General features: G+C 37.4%; 1 protein-coding gene across 1 annotated transcript in view; it reads left to right on the top strand.

Moving 5' to 3' along the window:
• WDR33 (WD repeat domain 33) overlaps positions 1 to 23,808 on the top strand; it is a 92,439-nt gene that overhangs the window by 35,505 nt on the left and 33,126 nt on the right. Inside the window, exons 2-7 of the mRNA XM_057505441.1 lie at positions 221 to 447; positions 2,127 to 2,195; positions 2,781 to 2,885; positions 4,579 to 4,674; positions 4,858 to 5,009; positions 6,693 to 6,790. Coding sequence (XP_057361424.1) covers positions 244 to 447; positions 2,127 to 2,195; positions 2,781 to 2,885; positions 4,579 to 4,674; positions 4,858 to 5,009; positions 6,693 to 6,790 — 724 coding nt within the window. The 5' untranslated portion in view covers positions 221 to 243. The remainder of the gene's footprint in view (positions 1 to 220; positions 448 to 2,126; positions 2,196 to 2,780; positions 2,886 to 4,578; positions 4,675 to 4,857; positions 5,010 to 6,692; positions 6,791 to 23,808) is intronic.

Below are 23,808 nucleotides of genomic sequence, written 5' to 3'. Positions count from 1 at the left end.
CAACAAATGCTTAGCAGCACTTAGTGTGAATTGGCCTTTTTTGGGATGTGTGGCTGGTCTCTGCCATTAAATCTAACAGTTCATTTTGTAAGTAGATTGACCAACAGGTAGAAGTGATGCATATTAGAAAAAGGAAGTGTAAAAATGTTTATTTAAAAATGTTTTCACGCAATGTTGCAGTGCTGATATTTGTAGTGAAATTACTTCTTCCCTATTCTAGTGTCCTAGAACGAAAACATCACCATGGCCACAGAAATTGGTTCTCCTCCTCGTTTTTTCCATATGCCAAGGTTCCAGCACCAGGCCCCTCGACAGCTGTTTTATAAACGACCTGATTTTGCGCAGCAGCAAGCGATGCAGCAGCTTACCTTCGATGGGAAGCGCATGAGAAAGGCAGTGAACCGGAAAACTATAGACTATAATCCATCTGTGATTAAGTATTTGGAGGTAAGTCCAATTAATGTGTTTTGGATGACCAAACTTTGGCTTTTTAGAAGGAAGAAAATTTTTTAAAATACAGGGTAATAAGTATACCTGTGTTTCTTGAGTTAATGGGATGAAGTGGAATTTCAGATGAAGCCAGTCACCAGCACCGCCCCCCCCCTTTTAAGGTATGATTGATATACCCTCTTATGAAGGTTTCACATGAAAAAACAATGTGGTTACTACATTTACCCATATTATCAAGTCCCCACCCAAACCCCAGTGCAGTCACTGTCCATCAGTGCAGCAAGTTGCTAGAGATCCACTGTGTGCCTTCTCTGTGATACACTGTTCTCCCTGTGATCCCCCACACCATGTGTACTAAACATAATACCCCTCAGTCCCCTTCTCCCTCCCTCCCCACCTGCCCTCCCACACCCCTCCCCTTTGGTAACCACTAGTTCATTCTTGGAGTCTCTGAGTCTGCTGCCATTTTGTTCCGTCAGTTTTTCATAGCCAGATATCTTGGGGAAACTAGAATTCTGGATCTAGTCTATGTTTCAATGACTAGTATTAGGACTCAGTATAGATAAGGCTGCATTACTGAAACAATACTTTTCTCTAAAATCACCCTCCTTTTTATTAGAAGTAACCAGATTAAGAAAATAATTAACACTTGGCTTGACTCTTTGCATAAGTGCAGCAAGAAGAGGAATTGATTACATAGGATCTTTTAAATGCAGCACCCCTTTTTTTTGAACTCTTTGCACGTCATGTGAAGAATCATCTAAAAAATTTGACCCCAGTTTTAAAAAGTTAGACTCTAATAGATGTAAGCTTTATTCTAAAGGTTCATAACAAACCTTGGAAGATGGTACTTTAATCCCTCAGCCAACCTTAAAACACCTTTTAAACCCACAGTATATGAAATGTTAAGAGACTACCAGCTAGGAATATTCCTGTGAACACAAATTCCAAACAGCAACTCCTTGTCTGAGACCCTGGCACTAGGAACATGGACTGTCTGAGCCCCTGGTGTTGGTAGCTTTTATAGTCAAGGAAAAGTGCTGTACTTAACTTGATAGTTGAGCACCTACCACAGTCCTATAGGGTGAAAAGCCACTCTGAGATGGCAAATAAAGGCAGATACATCTCTGTCAGTTCAACATTTCTCCCTTTTGAGTTCTTTATGTAGTTGCCTTAACATAGGAATTAGCTGCTCTCATTTGCTTCTCATTTCTAACCCCTAATTACTTTAATTGGGTTTTTTCTGCTCTGGCCTCCAGTGAAAAAAATTTGTCTGCTTTTCATTACCTGAGACCTGTTGTTAAGAGACCTGTTTGCATACTGGACGTAATTAATATGTCACAGACATGTGGGAGAAAAAGATTCTTTCAGAGTAAAGACAGATTTAGGCTTTTCCAGGTATTTCAGTTGGAAAATTAGACTAGGAGTTGTCAACTATTCTTCAAAAAGAACAGAAGGACGGAAAGACTAGACTAGGGGAGTTCGAGAAGAATTAAGAAAACCAAGAACAAGATAGGAGGAATTGTTTTGTGCTGAGGATTTCAAAGGAATTGGGAGTGTCCATCAACCCTGTTTTCTCCCATTTAATAACAGCTTGTATTGTTAACCTTTACTTTCGTTTCAGTTTGAGTATGATTAGACCATAATCAATGACTGAATGAATTATTTTTTAACAGAATAGAATATGGCAAAGAGACCAGAGAGATATGCGAGCAATTCAGCCTGATGCAGGCTATTATAATGATGTAAGTATAGATAAGTTAGTAGCTTAATAAAAACCTCTTTGCTTAGACATTTGAACCTAAAAATATGTGCTTTCAAATTCAGACATGGACTTTTCTTTTTTACATTCTTATAATTAAAATAAAATATTCCTAAAGAGATAATATGACATATCTTTGTGAACTGGGGGTTATTTTTTATCTCAGTTAAAATTTTCCTTTTACTCTAATAATGGATGAACTTTTGATTTGGGTCTTAAAGCAATGTCCAACAAAAGATTGTACTACCTCAAAGTCTGTGTAATAGGAAAGTTAATTTTAAATTTGGCTTATTGTGAGCATGTTTAATTGTGTTGACTTTGAGAAATAATTGGGGAAATATTGTACTTGATTTTATTGTTTGTTTAGTAATAATAGCCATTTAATATTCCCTATCACAGTTTTGTTTAACTAACATGGACTAATTATGATTTATTACAATAGTTTTATGAAAGCCCTGCATAGTCTGGAATTTTTGTCTTTAAATACAGAAATAATTACTTTGCTATGTCCTTGATTCATGCCCTGTGCACAATCAGGAGCTCTGAAAACCTAATTTTTTTTTTGTAGTTGGTCCCGCCCATAGGGATGTTGAATAATCCTATGAATGCAGTAACAACAAAATTTGTTCGAACATCAACAAATAAAGTCAAGTGTCCAGTATTTGTTGTTAGGGTAAGTATTCTGTTGGATATTTTTTGGAAAAATTACTCATGAGTTTGCAAATACAGTTAACAGGACAAAGTAAACTGAACATACTTTTAAATATATATCTGGGATAAAAGTGACTATTGCTAATTTAATTTTGGAATATCTAGTCATTTCTACAGTATGTCTCCATTTAGTAAGATAACTACTTTTGGATTATTTTTCTTTATGTTGCAATTTTCATGGAATTCTTTCTAGCCTCTGTGGATATTTATTGCCACAGACCTCAGACTTCCTCTTGAGTAGGAATGCTTTTGCTGACGTTTACAAAGCAGCATCTCAAGGTGAATGGAAATAGTTAAGGGTTAAACTAATAAAACACCTGAGAAGATCTGAAGACCAATGGTAGACCATAGATGTCACTCCATCTAGGGACATAGTTAGGTACTCAGTATTTCCCTAGAATTTTTAAAATACAATTTTTAAGCAACTACTACACTGACATACTTCAAAATACTTAAATTTGAAGTAGTGTGTAATAAAAAGTCTTTCTATCTTTGTATCTCAGGCATCCAGTTAATATGCTCATAGATAATAGTGTAACGATTGTCTTTGTGATTTGCACATATTAGCAGTATATGAAGTTCAGAAATAGTTAATAGTCAAAGTTGATCAAGTAAGAATTGGGGAAAGAAAATAGGATAGAGAAAAGACAGTTAATAGCAAACATTGTGGCAAATGAGCAAAGTAATCAGGTCCCCTGATACTGGAGAGTATGTGATGGGCAGAAGGGAGGACCCAGAGGGGCTGGATAGGTGCTGGCTGGGGCTCCATAAAAATGTGTGGTTATTCTTAGGCCTCCTAATTGCTTCAGAGGCTTAGAGAAGTAGAAACATCAGTAAGGGATTACTTACTTCAATGGCTTTGTGTTAGCAGAGTCAACCAGTTTGTAGTATAATTTTGTTTGCCAGGGAATTCGGTAAAAAGGGTATGATGTGCAGGCTAATTTAGTATCTATTTACCATAGCACAGAAAACCTTTTTGAAATGAATAAAATTCAAACATTCTGTATCCTTTTTATTTCCAAATCTCTATACTTGATTACACATACATTTTCCTTAGGAGATGTAAATACATGGCTTGATACTGTGAATGGAGGAGAGCTTAGAAAAGTGTTTTTGTTTTTTAATATATTTGGTTGCCAGGAAATGTTTGATAGCATTCATGTCCTTAAACTGGTGCTTAATTGTTATATTGTTTTTTCATAAAACACTGGTAACTTTCTGCCTGCTTTGGATCCATTAGCAGTTGTAATAAACCAAATCATCCAGTTTGGAGTTTTATGGTGACTGTTTTATGTTAGTCTGCCATGAATCCTAGAAAAATGAGGTCTTTTGCATATTTTGTTTAGAAATGCTCTTTAGAGTACGAAGGAGTATGTAACTTAACAAGCTACTCATAATGAACTTACTATTTTTAATTTAGCTAATGTGCTAAAGTGCTAGAACTTTCCATGAACTGTGTTAATGCAGGTTCTTTTCTGACAAAGTACTTGCTTATAAATCTGAGCTACATGTAAGTGAAAGTCAGTATCAGCTACTTAATATTGATAATTGGATATGTTACAACACTTTCATAAACATTTTCTGATTTGTTTTTTAAAAACGGATTAGGACTGAGGATTTCTGACCTGGTGTCACCTGTCTTATTTCCTCTGCAGTGGACCCCAGAAGGTCGAAGGCTGGTCACCGGGGCTTCTAGTGGAGAATTCACACTGTGGAATGGACTCACTTTCAATTTTGAAACGATATTACAGGTAACGGTGATCCTCCGAGGGCAGCACCAGCTTGTGGCATTGTGAAGAACTAGAGATGGAGTTACTTTATTGGCATTTTAAACCTGCAGTTGGACAAATAGTTGTAAATTAATGTACACTCCTGTAAAACCTTCATCATATATTCTTTTGTATAATGTCTACAAATGTTCTGTGTTTTCACAGGCTCACGATAGCCCAGTGCGGGCCATGACTTGGTCACATAATGACATGTGGATGTTGACAGCAGACCACGGAGGATATGTGAAATATTGGCAGTCGAACATGAACAACGTCAAGATGTTCCAGGCACATAAGGAGGCGATTAGAGAGGCCAGGTTTATACACAATATACCATTTTCTGTAGTCCCTATTGTCATGGTTAAATTATCCTCTAAGTGTATTCTGGGTGCAGTGATGCATGGGCTCTGTCAGATTCTGGGAAACTTTCTGCACCCTATAAACACAATATTTTTCTTTGTTTTCACACATTCACCATTTTGCTGGCACCTTTCTGAAGTAGTGTTATCCGGGTATCAGCCTTTGCAATATGTTAGAGATGTACTGTCTGCTGCATTTTGCACTGGTTTTCTCTTTTCATTTATGGTTACTAATGTGTATACGTTATTCTTTTTTATTACCTACTGTGTAAGATAAGAATATTTCATTCTGAATAAAGAATTCAGTCTTTAATTATACAGCTGAATAAAATAATACAGACTACAGAAACACCTGCAGTTCACACAAAATGCAAGAAAAAAAGGCTTAAGGTGAAGACTTGGTTGGCTTGGTTATGCCACAACTTCAGGAGGAAAGTATAGTAGGACCAAAAACTCTCACAAGTAACTGGATGTGGCAAACATTAATGGATTAATGAATGGGTTCTTCATACTTTGAAACTGTAAGCAGACCATTGTCAAGAAGACCATAGGACTTTTCTTCTGATCCACTGTTGATAACATCAGTTATGCACACGTATAATTGGAGTTTAAAATATTTTCAGTGAGTTGTTTATTTCTACATATCAATGAGATATGTATAGTAAAACTGGAAAAAAAGTTTTCAGAAACAAGCCTGAAGAACTGCTGCAGCCTCAGAATAAAGCTTAGCAGCATTCTTTGCGGTTGTACCACCCATGTGTGGGAGGAGATTGACGTTGTAGGAACATCGTCCACTGCAGTCACTTGTTTCTACCTTGAGAATCTTAACAAAACTTTTGGATAAACATGCTTCTGCAAAGACTTTGCTTTAGTGTCCTGGCGTACATTGATATTCAGGGTGGTTCTTTCCTAGTCATAGGAGTCAAAGTCAAGGGAATTGTCAAGAGTTAGATGAGAAACTTGATGGTCCTTAATTACAGGGAGGAAAAAAAATGGCTCCCTCCTTTGCAGAAGATTCTTTGGCTTTAAACACAGTCTGAATGTTCCTGTGTTAAAGTTTTCCTCAAAAGGTCCAACATTTATGGGATAGCTTGGCCAGGAAGAAAGTGGAAAGTTTCCCAAAGACCTTTCAAGCAAATGAGAAACATCGTAGGTAGGGATGTTTAGCAGCCAGTCTTACATAGTCTGCCCAGATTTTTTCAGCCTGTCATTTCACGAAATGTCTGAGGCAGAAGCTGATGCTCATTTTGGGGGCAGATTCCTGTGTGATTTAAAAGACAGTTTACAGGGATATTGCAAAAGCAGTTCATTTTCTACACTTAAATCAGATCCATGTTTTCTGTTGGTGCGATAAGAAGTCACCTACTGCGAGGAGTGTGGGGAGCACTGGTACTAATAATTTGCTCGTAAGGCTCTCTGAATATTGGTGATTGGAAACTAAGAAGCAACCGCTCTGTTGAGTTCTCCTGTCGAGACGCGCCTGTTCCTGGCAGCATTCTCTGTGAGGGCTTCTTCACTCTTGGATTCTGTCCCCTCCCGGTTATAACGCAGCGCAGTGTTTTTATTTTTCCCTGTCTGAGAAGCACAGATAATCTGTTAAATGCTGACTTCTTTCCCCTGCTGTGTGTCTTCATGTAACAGTTTCTCACCCACGGATAATAAATTTGCTACATGCTCTGATGACGGCACTGTTAGAATCTGGGATTTTCTTCGTTGCCATGAGGAAAGAATTCTCCGAGGTACGTGTTCTAACAGTACTGATTGGAATATTTAAATAGGGAAGGCATTTGTGCTTAAGTCATCACAATACCACAATACCAGCTTACATTTCCATTCAGTTTTTGACATACGCACCGTCTCAGTCAGGCTCTTTAAAGAACCCTATCTTTCTCTCTGGTTCATAATCATTTTGTAGATTTTTACTGCTAATATATTTGAATTCTTTGAGCTATGAATTAAATACAAGCGTCCCCTTTTCCTCCCCTTGCCCTCAATTGTTTGCTTGCCTGTATGCACCTTTTAGGGTTATATTCCTTTTCTTGTCTTGTAACCAGAATAGCTTTCTCCAGCATATGAACACTATAGTTTTATTTAGATCGCTCACATTCTCCTAGCAGTCCTTTTACAATATGAATTAACCTAGGCATTAAAAGCTGCACTCTCAGTGTCGCTATTTCTGAAAGCAGGTGGTTTTTCAGTATACCACATTTGTGTTCATGGCCCCCTTGTTAGTAAATTTTAGAGAGATTTCTTGTTTACTTTTATTGATTTCATAATTATAAACTAATGTGAATGAATTACTCCATCCTACAAAAGAAATCTATATTTTCACTTGGCTTAGCTTGGTTTTAGAAATCATACGGTGGACCTGTTGACCTGCTAACAGTGTATCTCAGCACTACTGTGAATTCAGCAGTGTCAGGGGTAGGGAACTAACTATGTTTATAGATGCAACACACACATTGAAACAAAAACATTTACACTTCTAACTAAATTTCATTAGTTTCTAATTAACTAGGAAGGTCCTTTTCTCAAGTGCTTAATTTGAACCTGTACGGATTTAACAGGACAGTTGCTCCATCCTCTTGATTCTAGGATGCCATGAAAGTAACCTCTTCCTCTGTGACAAATCGGGGGTGGGAGGAGGGGTTCCACAGACATTGCCTGTCAGGAAATTACTGTGCAGAGACTCCCTGTCCATCCCAGAGCTTTATGTATAGCATATAGTGTTGATGCTTTCTAGACAAGAAAATAAGTCCCCTTGATATTCAACCCATATTTCAAACCAAGTTATATATAAAATTTATCGTACTTGTTAAAACATTCCTGGCTTTGCATGTTTTGTGTGGGTTCATCCACAGAACTCTATGTAGTTAGCATAAAAATATGTGACACTGTTGAAGGTCATAATGCCATGCAACTTCAGAACCAGAGTCTCTGAAATAACTAAGTTACTGTATGGATGAGCGCCAGCAGGCTTAACTGAAATGGTCAAGGTAAAAAGCGTTCAGAGTCAGGATGGAATCTTACCACTTGACTGCTAGCCTAATGCCACACTGTTGATGCACCTTTCCTCACTGCCAGAAGTCTTAGCTGTTAAACAGCTGTTAAGAGATAAAGAACTTTTTCTAGGCTTTGGAAATTCTAAGAAATATGGAGGAAATAAAATTTTTTTTTTTATTAAAAGCAATTCCAAAGTATCCAGAACAATTATTTTTATAATGGACTCGGACTGTGATAGCTGTGAAGTCTGATAAAAACTATGGTACATCTTGGGTTAAAAAAAGAAGAAAATCTGCTGTATAACATTTTTCAGTCCCAAGTTCCAGTGAAGTGTTGCTCAATTTTGGTAGTGAAACTGTTTGTAAGTAGTGCTTAAGAACGTTTCCTTTGAAATTTAGATTATATATGTGAGATACTAACTAGCTGTTAAATATTTTCAGATGTGAGTCCACGTGGATTTAGATAAACTGATGAGGAATCATTACTTTTACTTATAGCTCAAAAAATACATCAATATCATGTCCGTGTTGATTGAGAGTTGAGTTTTATTTTTTATGTGGGGGCTTTTAAAAAGATTTCACTATAGAAATTTCAAACATGCACAAAAGTATAAGGGACCTCCCTGTACTTGGAGGATTCATATTCTAGCTTTATTCGTGTTTTTTCTTACTTTTAGAAACATCCTACTTGCTTTATGGTTACAATTTTTACTTACTACCACAATGAGTAAATGGGACAAATATGAATATATTATAGCAAGTTAATCATACCACCCAAATAGTAGTTCTTATACCATGTCTGGTGTAGTAAATGAGTTATTAGATTCCAGTTACCCGCTTTCTGTCATTCCTCATTTTTCTAAATTTTCTGATTTTAGAGATGATTGTATCATAATGAAGCCAATGTTGTTTCATTTTTCCTATCCTTCACTTGGTGGGTTTGAGGATCACGGGATGATGTGAAATTCTTCAAGTAAACTTCGAAGCGAACTTAGTTTACTCTATTTGTAGAGAGGAAATTGGATCACAAAGTCAAACAAACAGGGATAGGATCGGCCAGCCTCCAAATGTCGGTCCTCTGTATGCAGGGTGATGTTCATGTAGGCCACCAGGGCTGTGGCACAGGGTGGCTAAGCACGCGTCCTCCCACAGCACGTAAGTGCTGTGCCGCAGACCGGCGCAGACCGGCACTTGGGATGAGGAGTTAAGAAAATCAAGAACATTGTAAGTGAAGAGGATGTTTGTCATCAGGTAGTCCAGCTCTATCAAATATTTACCTTTTCTATATCATTCCTAAAAACCAGTACAACTCACAGACATTTTTGGTACCGTAGAATATTCACTACCTCACATGATTCTCTTTTCAATTTTAGGTAGCTCTAAATTTCAGAAAGTTCTTCTGTTATAACAAATCTGCTTCCTTAAAACTTGTCCTTCCTTCTGCAATATGAAAAATTAAGTCTGTACTCTTCTACATGGCAGCCCTTGAAGTATTTGAAGACAGCTGTCATGTGTTCTTAGTGTATAGTCTTTCAGCTGTAAGCGTGAAAGATCCCTGTGTGTGGCAGAAGCCATGATAGCAACCATTGAGTGCAGAATATACAGGTGCTTTTTAGTGTTCTTTCTGAGATTGTTCTTAAGCTTCTTGGAAAAGGAAAAAGTTACACTGGAGAAAAGTAATCAATATTTTAAGGTTAAAATGAGCATAGATCTATTGTCAGGAGATTTGCTACTCAAAAGGTGATGATTGGTCCATAGTAGGAAAAACAATCACTTATGAAATTGAGTATACTTCAGCATTTACCATGAAATATGTCCACCCATCACTGAAGCATATACAAAGCCAGCAAAATTTATACACATTTACCCTTCTATTTTAGTGTGAATTCTAGCACTCAGTTTATGGACTAGGATTAAAATAACATTTAAGTGCTGAGAGTACACGAGTCTACATAAGTGTCTAGGTTATTGATGTTTATACATTTGACCTCAAGTGAAATAGAGCCATTAAACTAAACTCCATTTATTTAATTAATGAGCATATACTATATAGTATATTGGTTTTTGTTTTTTTTATTTTTATTTTTACAAGATATGACCCCTATTCTTACGCTTTTTAAATTCTAGTATGGAGGATATTTTCACAGACTTAGGATGTTGGATAATATGGGAGAAGAGTCATAATACTGTCAGGAGTGCGGTTTTATCAGTGTAGGGTTAGAAGCAGATTACGTAGGACTGGTTAAAATGTATATGAGCAAGATTGAAAGTACCGAATCAGTAAGAAAACTAAAGTAAATTTTAGAAGCAGAATACTCTTAAAAAAGAATCCAGTTAAAAGTTTCAGCATGCTTTAAGTTTGATTTGCTTTCTTGGTTTTTAACAGTACCTGAAGTATTCTATTCATTATGTATCAGGCATGTTCTAAGCATTTCATCTTCCCAATAACCCTCTGAGATGAATACTGTTTGGCCCACTTTTTACAAATGAGTAACCAATGTACAAAAAAAAGTAAACTTGCCCAAGGTCATATAGCTTGAAAGAGGTGGAGCTAGTATTTGAACCCAGATTGTTTGGCTCCAGAGTTCATACTCTGAACCACTATTGCCTCTTATATTTTAAAAGTAATATCAGCATAGCTGTAATAATGTCTTCCTGAGCTGTGATGATTGAATTGGAGAGTAGAATTTTGGGGGGACAGGATAGGTGTGGGTAGAGGGAACTGATTTAGGTACCCAAGTTCATTTTACCTTTTGTCTTTAAAACTATCCGTATGGGTCATACGTTTTCAATGCATGCTATATTTCACAACAAAAAAATTAAACCACAATGAATAGTTCAAACTGCAAGAGAGTTAAGATATACTAGATTATATAAATAGAATATGGGCATAAAGTTGTTATCTGAGACTTATTTAGGAGGTAAGATCTGTTTTCAGTTTTCAAATACAGCAGTCATGGAGAGGAAATGAACCCCTAAGTGCACACAGCTAAAGAAAAAGGATGTTACCATACTTTTGATAAGTCTGTGTATCCCTTTCTGACTGCATCTGGCTGTAGTTTTTAATAAATGACATAAACCCCTGTGTAAAGATCTTATGGTTCAGCAGTGTGTTTTTGGATTGTGTGAAGATGTGTTTGCAAAGTTTTGAGTGTCTTCAAAATATCTGATGCTTTTTATTGGAAATAATTTTATTTACTAAAGTAAAATTGGCAAACCACATGGTTTATGATTAACAGACCTAATTTATTTGTACAGTGTCTTTTTCAAAACATTCCACAAAATCTTGTCTATTCTCCCCAAGATAAAAACAGAAACACCTAGCTTCCTTTGAAATAGCCTTTAGTGGCATAACTCCTTTCACTAACACAGCATGTCTTAATATTAAAAGCACTTTAGGCACATCTCATTTAATCATTCAGACAACCAGGTGAACCCAGTTTATATATGCACACCTATTTTCTCTGTATGTGATTCCTTACTTTGAGGAAGAGCTTATTTTAAGGTTCTTTTCCTTCTGCTATTCTGAAAAGACCGAATCATGGTAGGTTCCCCTATGTAAATCGTTATCTGAGTGAATTATGAAGGAGAAGAAGAATCTTTACTTCTGAGGCACATTATTTGAAGAAATTAATGTAGTAGGGTCCTGAAATCATTTTATATGTTGCATTCACATTTTTATAAGAACATTTCAGATTTTTATACTGGGATTGGACTTTGTTCTTTCTATCTCTGTATTTGTTTTAAATATTGCATATAATATGGCAAAAACTTGTTGAAAATAGATCTGTGGCTTTCTTCTAATGTTAGAGCTACACACAGCTGCTATCATGTTCAGTGTTTTAATTGAGAGGAGCAATTCCCAGACACTCTTCTATATAGAAAGAGTCTGATTTTTTGACTGTGACATATCACTATGATTAATAATTTAGGCAGTCAATTCAATTTTCAGAAAGAGCCTTTGCATCTTTACAGAATTTATTGAGTATTCTATAATTGCTTCAGTTTATTTTGACTGAGACTTAATTTCTATTTGCTGATGAATTAGTTACCCTGTTACATTGTGGCGCTTCCCAGCTAATCAGGTCTTTGATAGTTTTTAAAGTTAAAATACAGAGCTTTGGAAAGAGCTGATAAAATTAGATACATATATAATAGGCTTTTGGCTGTTCATTTTTAGTGGGTAGATGCTTGCCATGGAGGGAGGGAGGCTAAGTATCAAAATAGTTTTCTCACAGTCACTTTTTTCCCTTTAATCACTTTTTTTACAGTATACCACAAAGCCATTTTAAAGTTTGATTTAAATCATATCTCAGGAATTTCTGAGATGCATCTACATTGCTGTGATCTCTTAAGCTACAAAGAAACTAAAACAAGAATTTGTTTACAGGAAGAAATGGTAGTTTCTAAGTCATTTGTCCTTTTGTATAGATTGTTTCATGAAACAGACTTAATTTCTCCAAAATACACTATTAATTCTCTAAAGCCAGTCTGCTTTAGAGCCAGACTCAGACCTCTTTCTGTCCCTCCCCCTGACCCTCTTCGAATGTATTTTTATGTAGTTCTTTTTGAGAGAACTTCACCTTGTTAGCCTGGGTTTAGAGCATCACATGTTACTTGGATTAGCTCAGTGACTTGTGTCTGCTTTAACTTGCTGTTATCTTAAAATATTGCACTGGTCCCTTAAGAACACCAGGAAGGGCCGGCCAGCACAGTGGGCCTGTGGTGCCTTTGAGCAGAGGTGGGTAGAGCTCCACAGCCCAGAACCATCCATCTGAAAAGGGAATGCCTTCCATAATCTCCCTGTTGGCAAGCTAAACAGAGCGCAATTTCAGCAAAGGAAAGCATGTAACTCACACACAGTCTATTATCTTTCTGCAGGAAAAGTTTTCCGTATTATATACAAATATGATCTTCTATATCCTTCCCATCCCCTATATTCTAGGCCTATATATAATAAATGCGATCATATTTCCATGTAAAATCCTTTAAATGAACTTGAAAATGACAAAACTTAATTGTGTCTTATCCAAGCTGAATATACTAAACTTGCCTTTGCTCTTTCTCATGATTTCCAGACCCTTCCCCATTCTGATCATTTCCCTTAGTACTTAAGCTCCATCATTCTGAACACCCATATTTCCCAAATGGAAGGTGCAGCACCTCAAAAATTCACACTAGTCCTCTAAGACCCAGGATCGTTGTTGTGTGGACTCTCATAAGCCAGTAGTAACTAACAAGCACTAGAATTGAGGTTGAAAACCTGAATGTAGGATTTTATATATTAAGTTTATATTAAGTTTAATGTCATCATATCTTGAATTATGACATCTGGAGAACATCTAGTTTGGAGTCCCCTGTAAATTTGCAAAGCAAGCTATTTAGGTAAGAAAGGTTAAACAAGACGGGCCAAGTAAAGAATATTTGGGCGCTCTGCACAAGGGCTTCACAGATGAAGAAGGTGGTTTCACAAGCCTCCAAGGGAAATAGACTTCCAATCATGTAATTTTAAAGCTGTGACCTTTTATCCTGATCCACAGATTTGTTGCAAGGTTTCCTACGGTTTGGCTACAATTTCCTTGACTCTCTCCAGTAATTCTGTAAAAATAGGGCTGTTTTAGCTGGTTCTCTGTGGGAGCAGTAATGTCCACTAGCATTTTGGAAAGACCTGTTCTCAGAGCCTGTATGTGTGTGCACTGGTACCTTTTTAGAAAAGTGTTACTTGTAGCAATAACTGTGAGTCCAGATAATGTTTTCAGTGCTCTAAAGATGCCTTCATGCTTCGTTCCCATCTAAATAAAGTCCCAAATACTTTTACTAAGTAGTTTAGATTTTCAAAAACATTTTCATTAAATAATTTTTCCTTTTGCTCTTCAAGTTTATTTTGTTTTGTGGTTTCTGTTACCACTTTCCCTTGTGTAGAGCTGTCTTAATTTCCTTTCCTTGATTTGTCTGTGTACGCTTTTGAAAGTAACGTTTTACTACCTTTTCTGATTAGCTTCATTTTTGAGTTTCCTGCTACTAAAAGCAACACAGCAAAAACTAATATATACAGACAGTGTTGTGTTTCTTACAACTGCAGGTTCTGTAACCTGGGTGTTAGTTAAAGTTCTGACACGGGAGCAGGTCACACTGCTATCTGTGTCCTCATCTGCATCATCGGGATTAATAATTAACACTGTCCTTACTGAGTAGTGAGAATTAAGGGTTGATTCCTGAGAAGTCCTTGAACACTGGTGTCCTAGTTAAGAGCGTCCAGTCAGTGTCAGCTGATACGTCATTTCCAAAGCTCAACTTCAGAGCCTGCCTGTATATCTCTGCCTACTGACGGACCGACAACAGTGGTTATTTCAGAAGGTTATTTTATTTATCTCAAGTAAAATTTTTTCAGCCATTCAGTTTAAGAATGGTGTTTTTCAACTGTTATCATTAGTTACAGTACTACAGGTTTTTATTTACAGGTAGTCCGTAAGTGGGACCACTGTTTTAAAGAGAGTTGTCACGATTTTCCAAGTTTTCAGATGTAAAAAAAGTCATCTCTTAGAATTGGCATTTTTAAAGGTCTCATATGGAAGCATTTAAAGATTATTTAAATTGTTAGATGAATCAAATATTTAATGATTACCAGTGGGGTCAAGGTGCTGTACTTGGTTCTATTTTTGATCTAAACTCACAAGACACAGCCTCATCCCTTAAGTGGCATTTCCAGTGTTTCCCTAGTTCTTTGGTTTCTTAAGATGTGTTTTGTGAATTGGCCAAATGGCCGCAAAAAATGGGAAGCTGAACACACCGAAAACCAGCAGTTTTCATGGCTGTCGCACTGCAGCAGACTGGTGCCTGGTGTCCAGAATGTTTCATTAGGACAATGTTTCCTTTGCTCTGGGGAAGAAGTTTTTTACTTTTTTTTTTTCTCTATTGATCAAATTTAATCACAATAATTAATTTCTAACTGTTTAGTAATAAAATTGGATGAGTCCAGTGTTAACTTTGGTAAAATGTTTGTCATCTTCAATGAGTAAGGTGGTCAGCAGTAAGCTAGGGTTCTTGGGGAAAGTGTATCCCACACGGTATCTTACCACAGTAGCAACGACCGAGATACAGAAATGCCGTCTTGGGGAAAGTGTATCCTATATGTATTTTATACTTAAGAAATACTTAAATACACTCTTGGGGAAAAGTGTGTCCTACATATTTTTTGCCACAGCACTGAAGACTGAAATACTTTAATGTTACCTCTTTGGGCCTCCTGATCACCCTGTGCCCCTAGCCCATCACACTTGCCAGATGACAGAAGACTATTTGGGGTATAACCTGTTCTGTTCAAGTCTCTGGTGGAATTTGTTGCAGGGTGCAAGGTAAATCCTTACTGAGGATGTGGCAGATACAGCCTTACTGTTACAGTGGTTCTAGAGCAGACAGGATGGTATTAAAGGAGATGATAGGAATTAAGAGCACTGTCGGTTTAGTGATTTCTGAACTTTAATCCTGCTGCTTTCTTGAGGTCATATGTTAAAGTGTGTAGTTGCAGTGTTCTGGTACACCCTGAATGTTAAATAGGTCAACAGTTTGGTGTTATTAGTATTTTATATGTTTTTTTGTAATGATTAAATCAGATTAGTTTTCAGAAATTTATGGAAATTGTTCTGTTTACATCTTTTTTTTTGCTCTTTTTTTTTTTGTAGATAATTATTTTTTATTGAAGGGAAGTTGACACACAGTATTACATTACATTAGTTTCAGGTGTACAATATAGTGATTCAACATTTATATACATGACAATTCTAGGTACCAGCTATCACCATACCAAGCTGTTACAATATCTTGACTATATTCATTACATCCCGGTTACTTATTATTTTACCATTGGAAGTGTGTACTTTTTTTGTGTGTGTGTGAGGGCATCTCTCATATTTATTGATCAAATGGTTGTTAACAACAATAAAATTCTGTATAGGGGAGTCAATGCTCAATGCACAATCATTAATCCACCCCAAGCCTAATTTTCATCAGTCTCCAATCTTCTGTTTACATCTTTTTAAAGTGTATTATCAAAATATTTTGCAAACATTGTTAGTTTTAGAGATTTAATATGTTAATGTGCCACACAAGTATAAATTACCAAGTGTCCTCTGGGTAAAAATAAAATGTTTATTAAAAAAAATCTCTTCAAGAGTATTTGGTAGACATTTTATCTGGTTTATTAAATTCTAGAAAAATTATTAAATCAGCTACCATAAAACACTTTAACTTTTTGAATTAACTGTTCTAAGTATAGGTTTTCGCTTTATACTTTGGACTTTAATGTGTCCTCTCAGTGAGCAAGTAAGATGATTGCACAGCTCTGCTTAAGGATTTGCGTATTAGATATTGAAGTCTGTGAGGTGATGGGGATACGAAAGGCTTAGTACAGCAGAGGAGAGTTTCAGTCTTGGAGGAGGCGTGCCAAGGACAATAATCATCGGGAAGGATAAGGCTTGTTAAGGAGGTCTAGACGAAGGAGAGTAGTCAGCGTTGTGAGGCTTTCTTCATCATTACTTTCGAATCACATTTGAATTAAACGTGTTAAAATTCACCCAGCAATTGGCCTGCATTTCTTAAAAAAAAAGAAAAGATTTACAGAGAAGGTCAGATGTAGTGGAAAGATCAGCTCTTTTTCTACCTAATACAAATTCAGATGGAAGGGTGTAAACCCCCATGAAATGTAAGTGACGAGTATCTGACCTGTTGTTCCCTAAGTCTGTTCACCTCATTCACCACGGAGACTCAGACCACAAACTTCCTTTTCCCACTCTAAGTTACATAGGCAGTTCTTGGTATGATGACGCATTTCTTTGAACAAGCTTTTAAGTATTTTTTTGAAAACTGGTTCTCGTTATACTGAAGTCATGATTTTGAACTGCATTGGTAGCATCAGGAGATGAGTTTAAATCCTTGTTCCTTCTTGCTGTGTAGCCACATTTTCATGATCCATAATAGTAAGGGGTAGTGCCTGTGTGATGGGAAGTCGTATTGTAATAAAGGCAGCACTGGGCGTGCTGCAGAGAGAGGGCAGTGGTGGGGAATGTGTTCTCTCCCAGCCAGCGCTCTCACACAGTGCGGGTTCCTGAGAAACCACGTGCCTTCGAAGACAGTGACCCTCATGTTTGGGAATCTCCACACGTACATCTTCAGGGCCAGGAAAGACACAGTAGGCACTTGGGGAGCTGGCAGAACACTCCATGTCCCCACCCCCTAGACATAAAAATCTTTTAAGTTTTATCTGGAAGATAGGAAATGGGTGATTTTTTTTTCGTAAGTTTTTTTTTTTTAAGCTGGTTTTATAGCTGACAGAAAGTTATTTTCTGCCTTTGGGGCCAAGAGGGACTTCTTTTTGATAACTATTCCCTTCAGGTTTTTCAAGACTTCTAGTTATTAACTTTCATATTAAACATAATAGTTATGAATAGATTAGGATTTATTTATTTACTTATTTGCCAAAGTGCTGATTTTAGTGACTACAGTGGATTTGTGTTGTAGAAAGTTGTTTGTTCTAAGTTGGAATTCTTTGTTTTTCTACCTTGTTCGGATGTGATTAACACTTAAAAAAATAACATTCAGCTCCACAGTGGGAGATTTTGCACATTAAAAAAATCTTTCAGTGAAAGAGTACACATGAAACTCAAGCTTTATTTTCTTCTCAAAGCTAGCCTGTTATCTAGATTTTTTCCATTAGTCATGGTGAACACTGTTGTTGGAAAAAAGAAAGCTAACCTCTTCCACCTTTTTCTTATACCTTTTAGTTTTATTATTGTTGGGTCTCTGTTTTAAAATACTTGTGAATCCTTGTGCCTCCAAGTGAAGTGAGTCTTGTTGAATTCCTGCCTATTCTCTTAAATCAGCTTGGCTAGGTACGTCAGCAATGCCTTTTACTGTATCTGAGCTTCTCAACACTTTGTAGCATGGTCTTGACATTAAAAGCAACATGGAAGGAACCTTTCTGCCAGAGTCATCCAGAGCTGCCCCCCCTGTGAACTGTGAAATGTGTGCTGAGGAGCCGTGTTTTAGAGTCATTTGTCCTAGGTAGTTAGGAAGTTCAGGCTCTTTTCATCCCACCGTTAGTATTCACAGGTGTCAATCAGACCCCTTCAGTACAAGACCACCAGGAACACACTTGTAGTTGAACACGCTACTTGTAGCAGTGACACAGATCATAGGGAGCCATGGGGTATCTCAGGAAGAGGGGGTTATAAAGATTGTATTATAGGATGTGGGCTTTGGGTAATTTGTGGAGGGTTCAAGGAGGTGAAGGGTGTTTGGTGTTTTGTGGCCTTGTATTTGTTCCACTGCATCATGCTCTCAGAGTGACTTAATTTGATGGAGATGTATTAGTGAGATTGTCCAAAAGGAGAACAAAGTGGTTCAGCTATAAGTGTTACATCAGTTTGTAATAACATTGAGACTTAGCTGTGAGCATCAGGTTAGTTCTAGAAGCGAGGGGCTGCTTTTTCCGTTCTTTATCAGAAGGATTTAAATCCCCTGACCTCTCACTGTAGGAACCCGCTGGGGGAGGTGGGGATTTAGCAGCAGTGACGCAGTGGGCATGCCGCTGGAACAGGCTGCACTGACGCTGGCCAGGGTGATTGGGAAGCAAGTTGCTCATGCTGTTTTTCAGCTGGCTAGAAGTAGGTAGTGAGTAAAATAGGAACGTGTTCTTTTTAAGAAGTGAGATGAGTGAGTTTTCCTGCACTAATCTCTAGGTGATCCGGGGTTTACCCCACTAAATTTAGTGTCTAGGATTAGTTTTTGTTCCTTTACATCTGGGAAGAGTCAACTGTTCATTTTCTGTATTGTATGTTAATACAAAGCAGTAAATATCAAAAGGATATTAAAGAATTTTAAGACTTATGAACTCTGTTACATACCTTACAATTAAAAATTAAAAGAATTGTAAAATTCCTTATGAACTGTCAGCTTGACTTAAGGCAAACAAGGACAGCGTTCACAGCTGAGCGCAGCTGAGTCCTGTGCGCCAGAGATGACGGAGAGGACGCTTGTCACTCATTCAGGTAATTGCCACGTACTGTGTCAGGCTCGGGGCTAGGCCCTGGGTGTGGAGGACAGGGCCAGTCATTCCTGCCCTCATGAGCATACAAATGATAGCTGGAGATTTTGGGTTTAAAAGCATCACTTTTAATGGCATCTTAATTTCATATCTGTTCTAAAGTAATTATTACATTGTTGTATTATAGTACCTAGAAGAATATTCCTATGATTAATGACATAGTTTTTATAGATTTTGTGACTTTAAAATGGTACTTTTTAAAATCAGACATTTGTGGAGAAAGTTTTCTGCAGGTCTGGTGGTATCTTTAAAATGTGGAGGTCTTCAAAATTTGTCTCCTAGAAAACTTGAAGACAGGCTTCCTCTGTCATATCTTTGAATAATAAATTGAGGGTATTCTTAAACGGTATCTTTTTATCATTTGGAAAAAAATAGTTGAAACACTAGGAAAGTTAGGTTGGTAGTTAATACTTAACTATGAGTAGTAAAGGTCTAGGGCACATTGGGTTATGTCACATGAGGAGGGAATTCAGTGTCTAGCACCATCAGACAAGCAAGACGCGTCACAGGCAAACCCATCTTCAGATGGTGACACGAGCCCTGCTTTTGGTCTGTAGATTTTTCCTATAGAAATAAAAGAACATTAATTACATTTTGTCACTGAAATATTTATAGCATCACTGAAGCTTTGAATGTTTATGAGAACCTCAGAAAACTTTGAGAAAGGATGTAGGTGGCAAAACTTTCTACATCTTGGTGCTTTTTGGTAGAGTACTATTAGCACTAGAATGTGGTTGATTTGGACCAAACTGAGGATAACTTTCCAGAATAGGTTTTTCTCTGAAATACTATTCCACACAGAGAATGTTTTCATTTTAGATTTTAAACACTCTATAATGAATTGTCATTTAGATCTTATTTACTGGGGACATATTTTTGCATGAGGGAAGTCATTCCATAGTTCCCACAGATTTCATGATTGGCCAGGGAACTTACTACATAGTCATTTTTATCAGTGGCTAAATTACGCCTTTCTATAATTTAGGCACTTAGGCTTGTGGTGCATTCTCTTGGTTAACACTGCTGGGATAAGGATTTGTATTTTGAGACTAGGTCTGTCTGGGCAGCAACCCACTTTTCATGATCCCCACAAAATGCACTCTTCCTATTATTTATGGTAACAAGTAGATTTGCATTTATGTCTTCTCTCTAACTCCACTTACCAGAAAGATTAATGTAGAATAGTATCCATTTACTGTGTCATTTCATAGTCAACGATCAGTGCAAGTCTATTTGTAATATGTTATTTTTTTCCTATAAAATGGGAGGGGCAAGTTCTTTTTTGTCTATTGTTACCTTGAAATTTTAATAAGGGAACATAGTGTACTTGCTGTTTACAATGGTTAAGTGACAAGGAAGAAGAAATTATAAATATTAACAAACCTCTTCTCCAGCTGCCCAGAAATTTTAGGTGCAGCCATAGTCTCTCCTTGGGGCAATCTTTGTTTTTCCTCTGGGGTGCTTTAAGCATAGCCCATCTGAGAGCCAGCAGGTCCGCTTTGGATCAGCTGACACTGGGCAAGTCCGCCTCTCTCAGCACGTTTCCTCCTCTGCGCAGTGAGCGGGGCTGATGGCACCTACCTCACAGGGTTGTTGTGAGGGCCCCAGAACTATGCAGAAGGCTCTTTTCCTGCTGCATGGATTGAATGTTGGTTGCTTAAGTCATACGTGTGCAAGGGAAGATGCTAAAAAGCATTTAGGCTGTAAAAACAGTAACATTTAATTTAAGGGGAGGTTGGAATTGATTAGGAAAGGTATTATAAAGGATTTAGTGAAAAGGAGATGACTAGATTTAGAGTTGGGATGGGGCATAATATATGATTATCCTGTTTTCTCTAGTGACTCAGTTTTAGAAGTGTCATTGATAAAATTAATTGTATTGAAAGCACATTTAAATAAATAACATTGTATTGAAATGGAACTATGACTTATTTTTTAAAGCTGTATTTATGAAAGTCCTCGTACTTTCCTTCCAGTGTCATCTCAGAACCAGAGTATCACCTTAAAGCAGTTCTTCACTCCAACCCCCCATAGTGTCCCCAAAGTTGCCTTTTCCTTTGGTTCTTGCTTGCTTGCTTGTTCTTTGAATAGATTTCGACTCTTTCCTGAGAACAACTAGCTGGGTTTTTTTTTAGTTCTATACAGGTAGATTCATACTTGATAAGTAGAAGATACACTGAGTTTTTCTATAGATTTATGGGAAAATATTTATTCCTTCCATTGTCACTTTTTTTTTACTAGGTTCACATTATCTTGAAAAAACATAAAGGCCAAAAATAATATATCTTTATGGTATGAGTTGTTTATTTGAGCATTTTTAGTAGGCACTTTAAGTTTGATCAAAATCAAATCCTCCGTTGTTAGAGATACTTAAATAACTAGCACCGTGGTCACATTGGAAGTCCACAGTTCTGTTATTTTTCAGTCTTGGATTGTCTCCTTTCATGGCTGCCTTGCTAAAAATGAGCAGTGAGGTAAAAGTCATGCTTCAAGCACAGTTAAGGTGGAGAAACCTTCATTCTGCCAGTTTCTTGGTTTGTGTTGAGTGTGAGGGCTGAAGATGAGAAAGAACAGAAGCTGACAACTCCACATACCCCCGCACCCCATGCCAAGAACTCTATGGCTCCCCCACCCCCACATGACGCCGCCCCGCAGAGCACAGACCACAGTGCACTGCAGACGCCTGCCCAGTGCACGTTCTCTCTGGAAAATACGATGACACAAGGCAGGGATTTGTGTGTGCTTGACTGGTAAAAGACATGTATGAAGTGTGGTCCTGCATATGCACAAGTGTGTTCTTCAGAATACCACCACGAGACTGAAGCCAACTGTCGGTGTGTGTCTTTTAAAAAGTGTTCCCACTAGTTCAAATGGATTTACTGCCACGTCTTGTCCTGTCACCAGGAAGATGACAGATGAGTACAAAAGCAGGCTGATTGCATAACAATGACCTGGATGGGGATATCACTTGCAACACTGGCTTTGTTAGCAGGGCTATTCCCTGACCAGCCAAGCTGAAGACAAGTGCAATATTAAGGTGCATTTTTTTTCCATCAGTCACACATGGCAACAAGTATATTCAGTGTGTCAATGGAAGTAAGATTTGGAGAGAATTGTAAGGTCTGGTTGCACACATTCCCACTCTGCCATATGGCAGGCAGTGGAGGGGGGAACGCAGGGGTGGAAAGGTAAGGAAAGAAGTGAGTGGGACTAATGTTGAAATTGCTCTCTTGAGAATTTTCTGCCTTTTACAAAGATCATAAACATTCACAAAGTTCAAATATTTAGAAGTAAAAAGTGTCTTCCCCTCCCCTCTTCCAGTTTCAAATCTAGAGGTCATCACTATTTTATAATAGTTTGTTGTGTGTGTTTCCACAATTCTTATGCATATACAAAAAGTACTAAAAAAAAACTACACGAGATGGTGTTACACTACATACATTCTTCGCTACTTACTTTTTCACGACACAGTACAGCCTGGCCATCTTGCCTGGCATTGCCCCAGCCTGTCTCAGGTGAAGACTCTGTCACCCTCCTTACCGTGTATTTGCCATTCCTGCTTAACCATCCTCATCGGTAGGTACTTAGGACTTACAAGGGGTGTTGGCTGGGACAGAGCTGTGCACTAGGCCTCCTGGGCCCTTTGTGTTTGTTCCCGCTCATGGGGGTTTTCCCTTAGGGTAGACCCCTAATGAACAACTTGATGGATCAGGGAGTATGAACGCGGAAACTTGGGAAGGTACTTACGAGTCATCTTCCCCATCCTGGAGTCACTAATAAGAACGTGTAAGAATGTTGCGGTCTAGCCAAAAAGTCTGCTGATAACAGAGCATTAACAATTCAGGAAATCTCCACCATTTAAAAATGTAGCCTTATTTTTAAAAATTATAGATAACATGCATACATTGTAATACCTTTTCTCCAACACCATAGAGAGATGGAATTTGAAATGTAAAAACCTCCCAATCCTTTGTTACTTCAGAGATAATTTTTTTAAACTAATTGATTAATTTTTATTCCTGTGATCACCATCAGAATTTAGAATAATCTATTTCTTGTTCTCTGTTAATCTGTCTGATACAGTGTTTCCCCACTTCCCTGTCATAAAAGATGAGGCATGTTGTGAAGTCATACCACCAACAGTGCTTTCTACCGCCTGGGTTTTGTTACTGTGAATTGTAGTTTTGATGGTTTCCTTTATAGCTTCAAGTGTTCTTAGTTCTTTATTTTGGGGGCCAGCTACTTAGGCAACATCCCCTGACTTACAATGTTACATAAGGAAGTCTATACCCCTCAATGTCTTTCTACTTCTCCCACTTTTATCTCCTTTAAACACTGTCAAGGACTTTGTAACCATTTAAAATTCTGATACTGTTGGCCACGGAACCAAGTAGTATAATCAAGTAGATGATGATAAACCCTGTGGTAGATAACTTTGTTCTACGTGAAGAATTTCAAAATCAAAGTGAGATGCTGTTTTCTTAAATCATCCTATAAACCGTTGAACGTAATGTCACACTTTAGTTTGTTTCAGTTTTTCTTGTAATTTCTAATTAATTTCTCTTTTTTCTTAATGCCACTAAAAGCTTAATCACAGCACATTAAAAAATTTTTACTTTTGCAATTACAGTAAATAGATTTGGTTTTATTTGTG

Source organism: Manis pentadactyla, chromosome 8 (genome assembly GCF_030020395.1).
Source record: "Manis pentadactyla isolate mManPen7 chromosome 8, mManPen7.hap1, whole genome shotgun sequence".
Classification (NCBI taxonomy): Eukaryota; Metazoa; Chordata; class Mammalia; order Pholidota; family Manidae; genus Manis; species Manis pentadactyla.
Note: the sequence above shows the minus strand (reverse complement) of the source record. Positions and strands in the feature narration are given on the sequence as shown.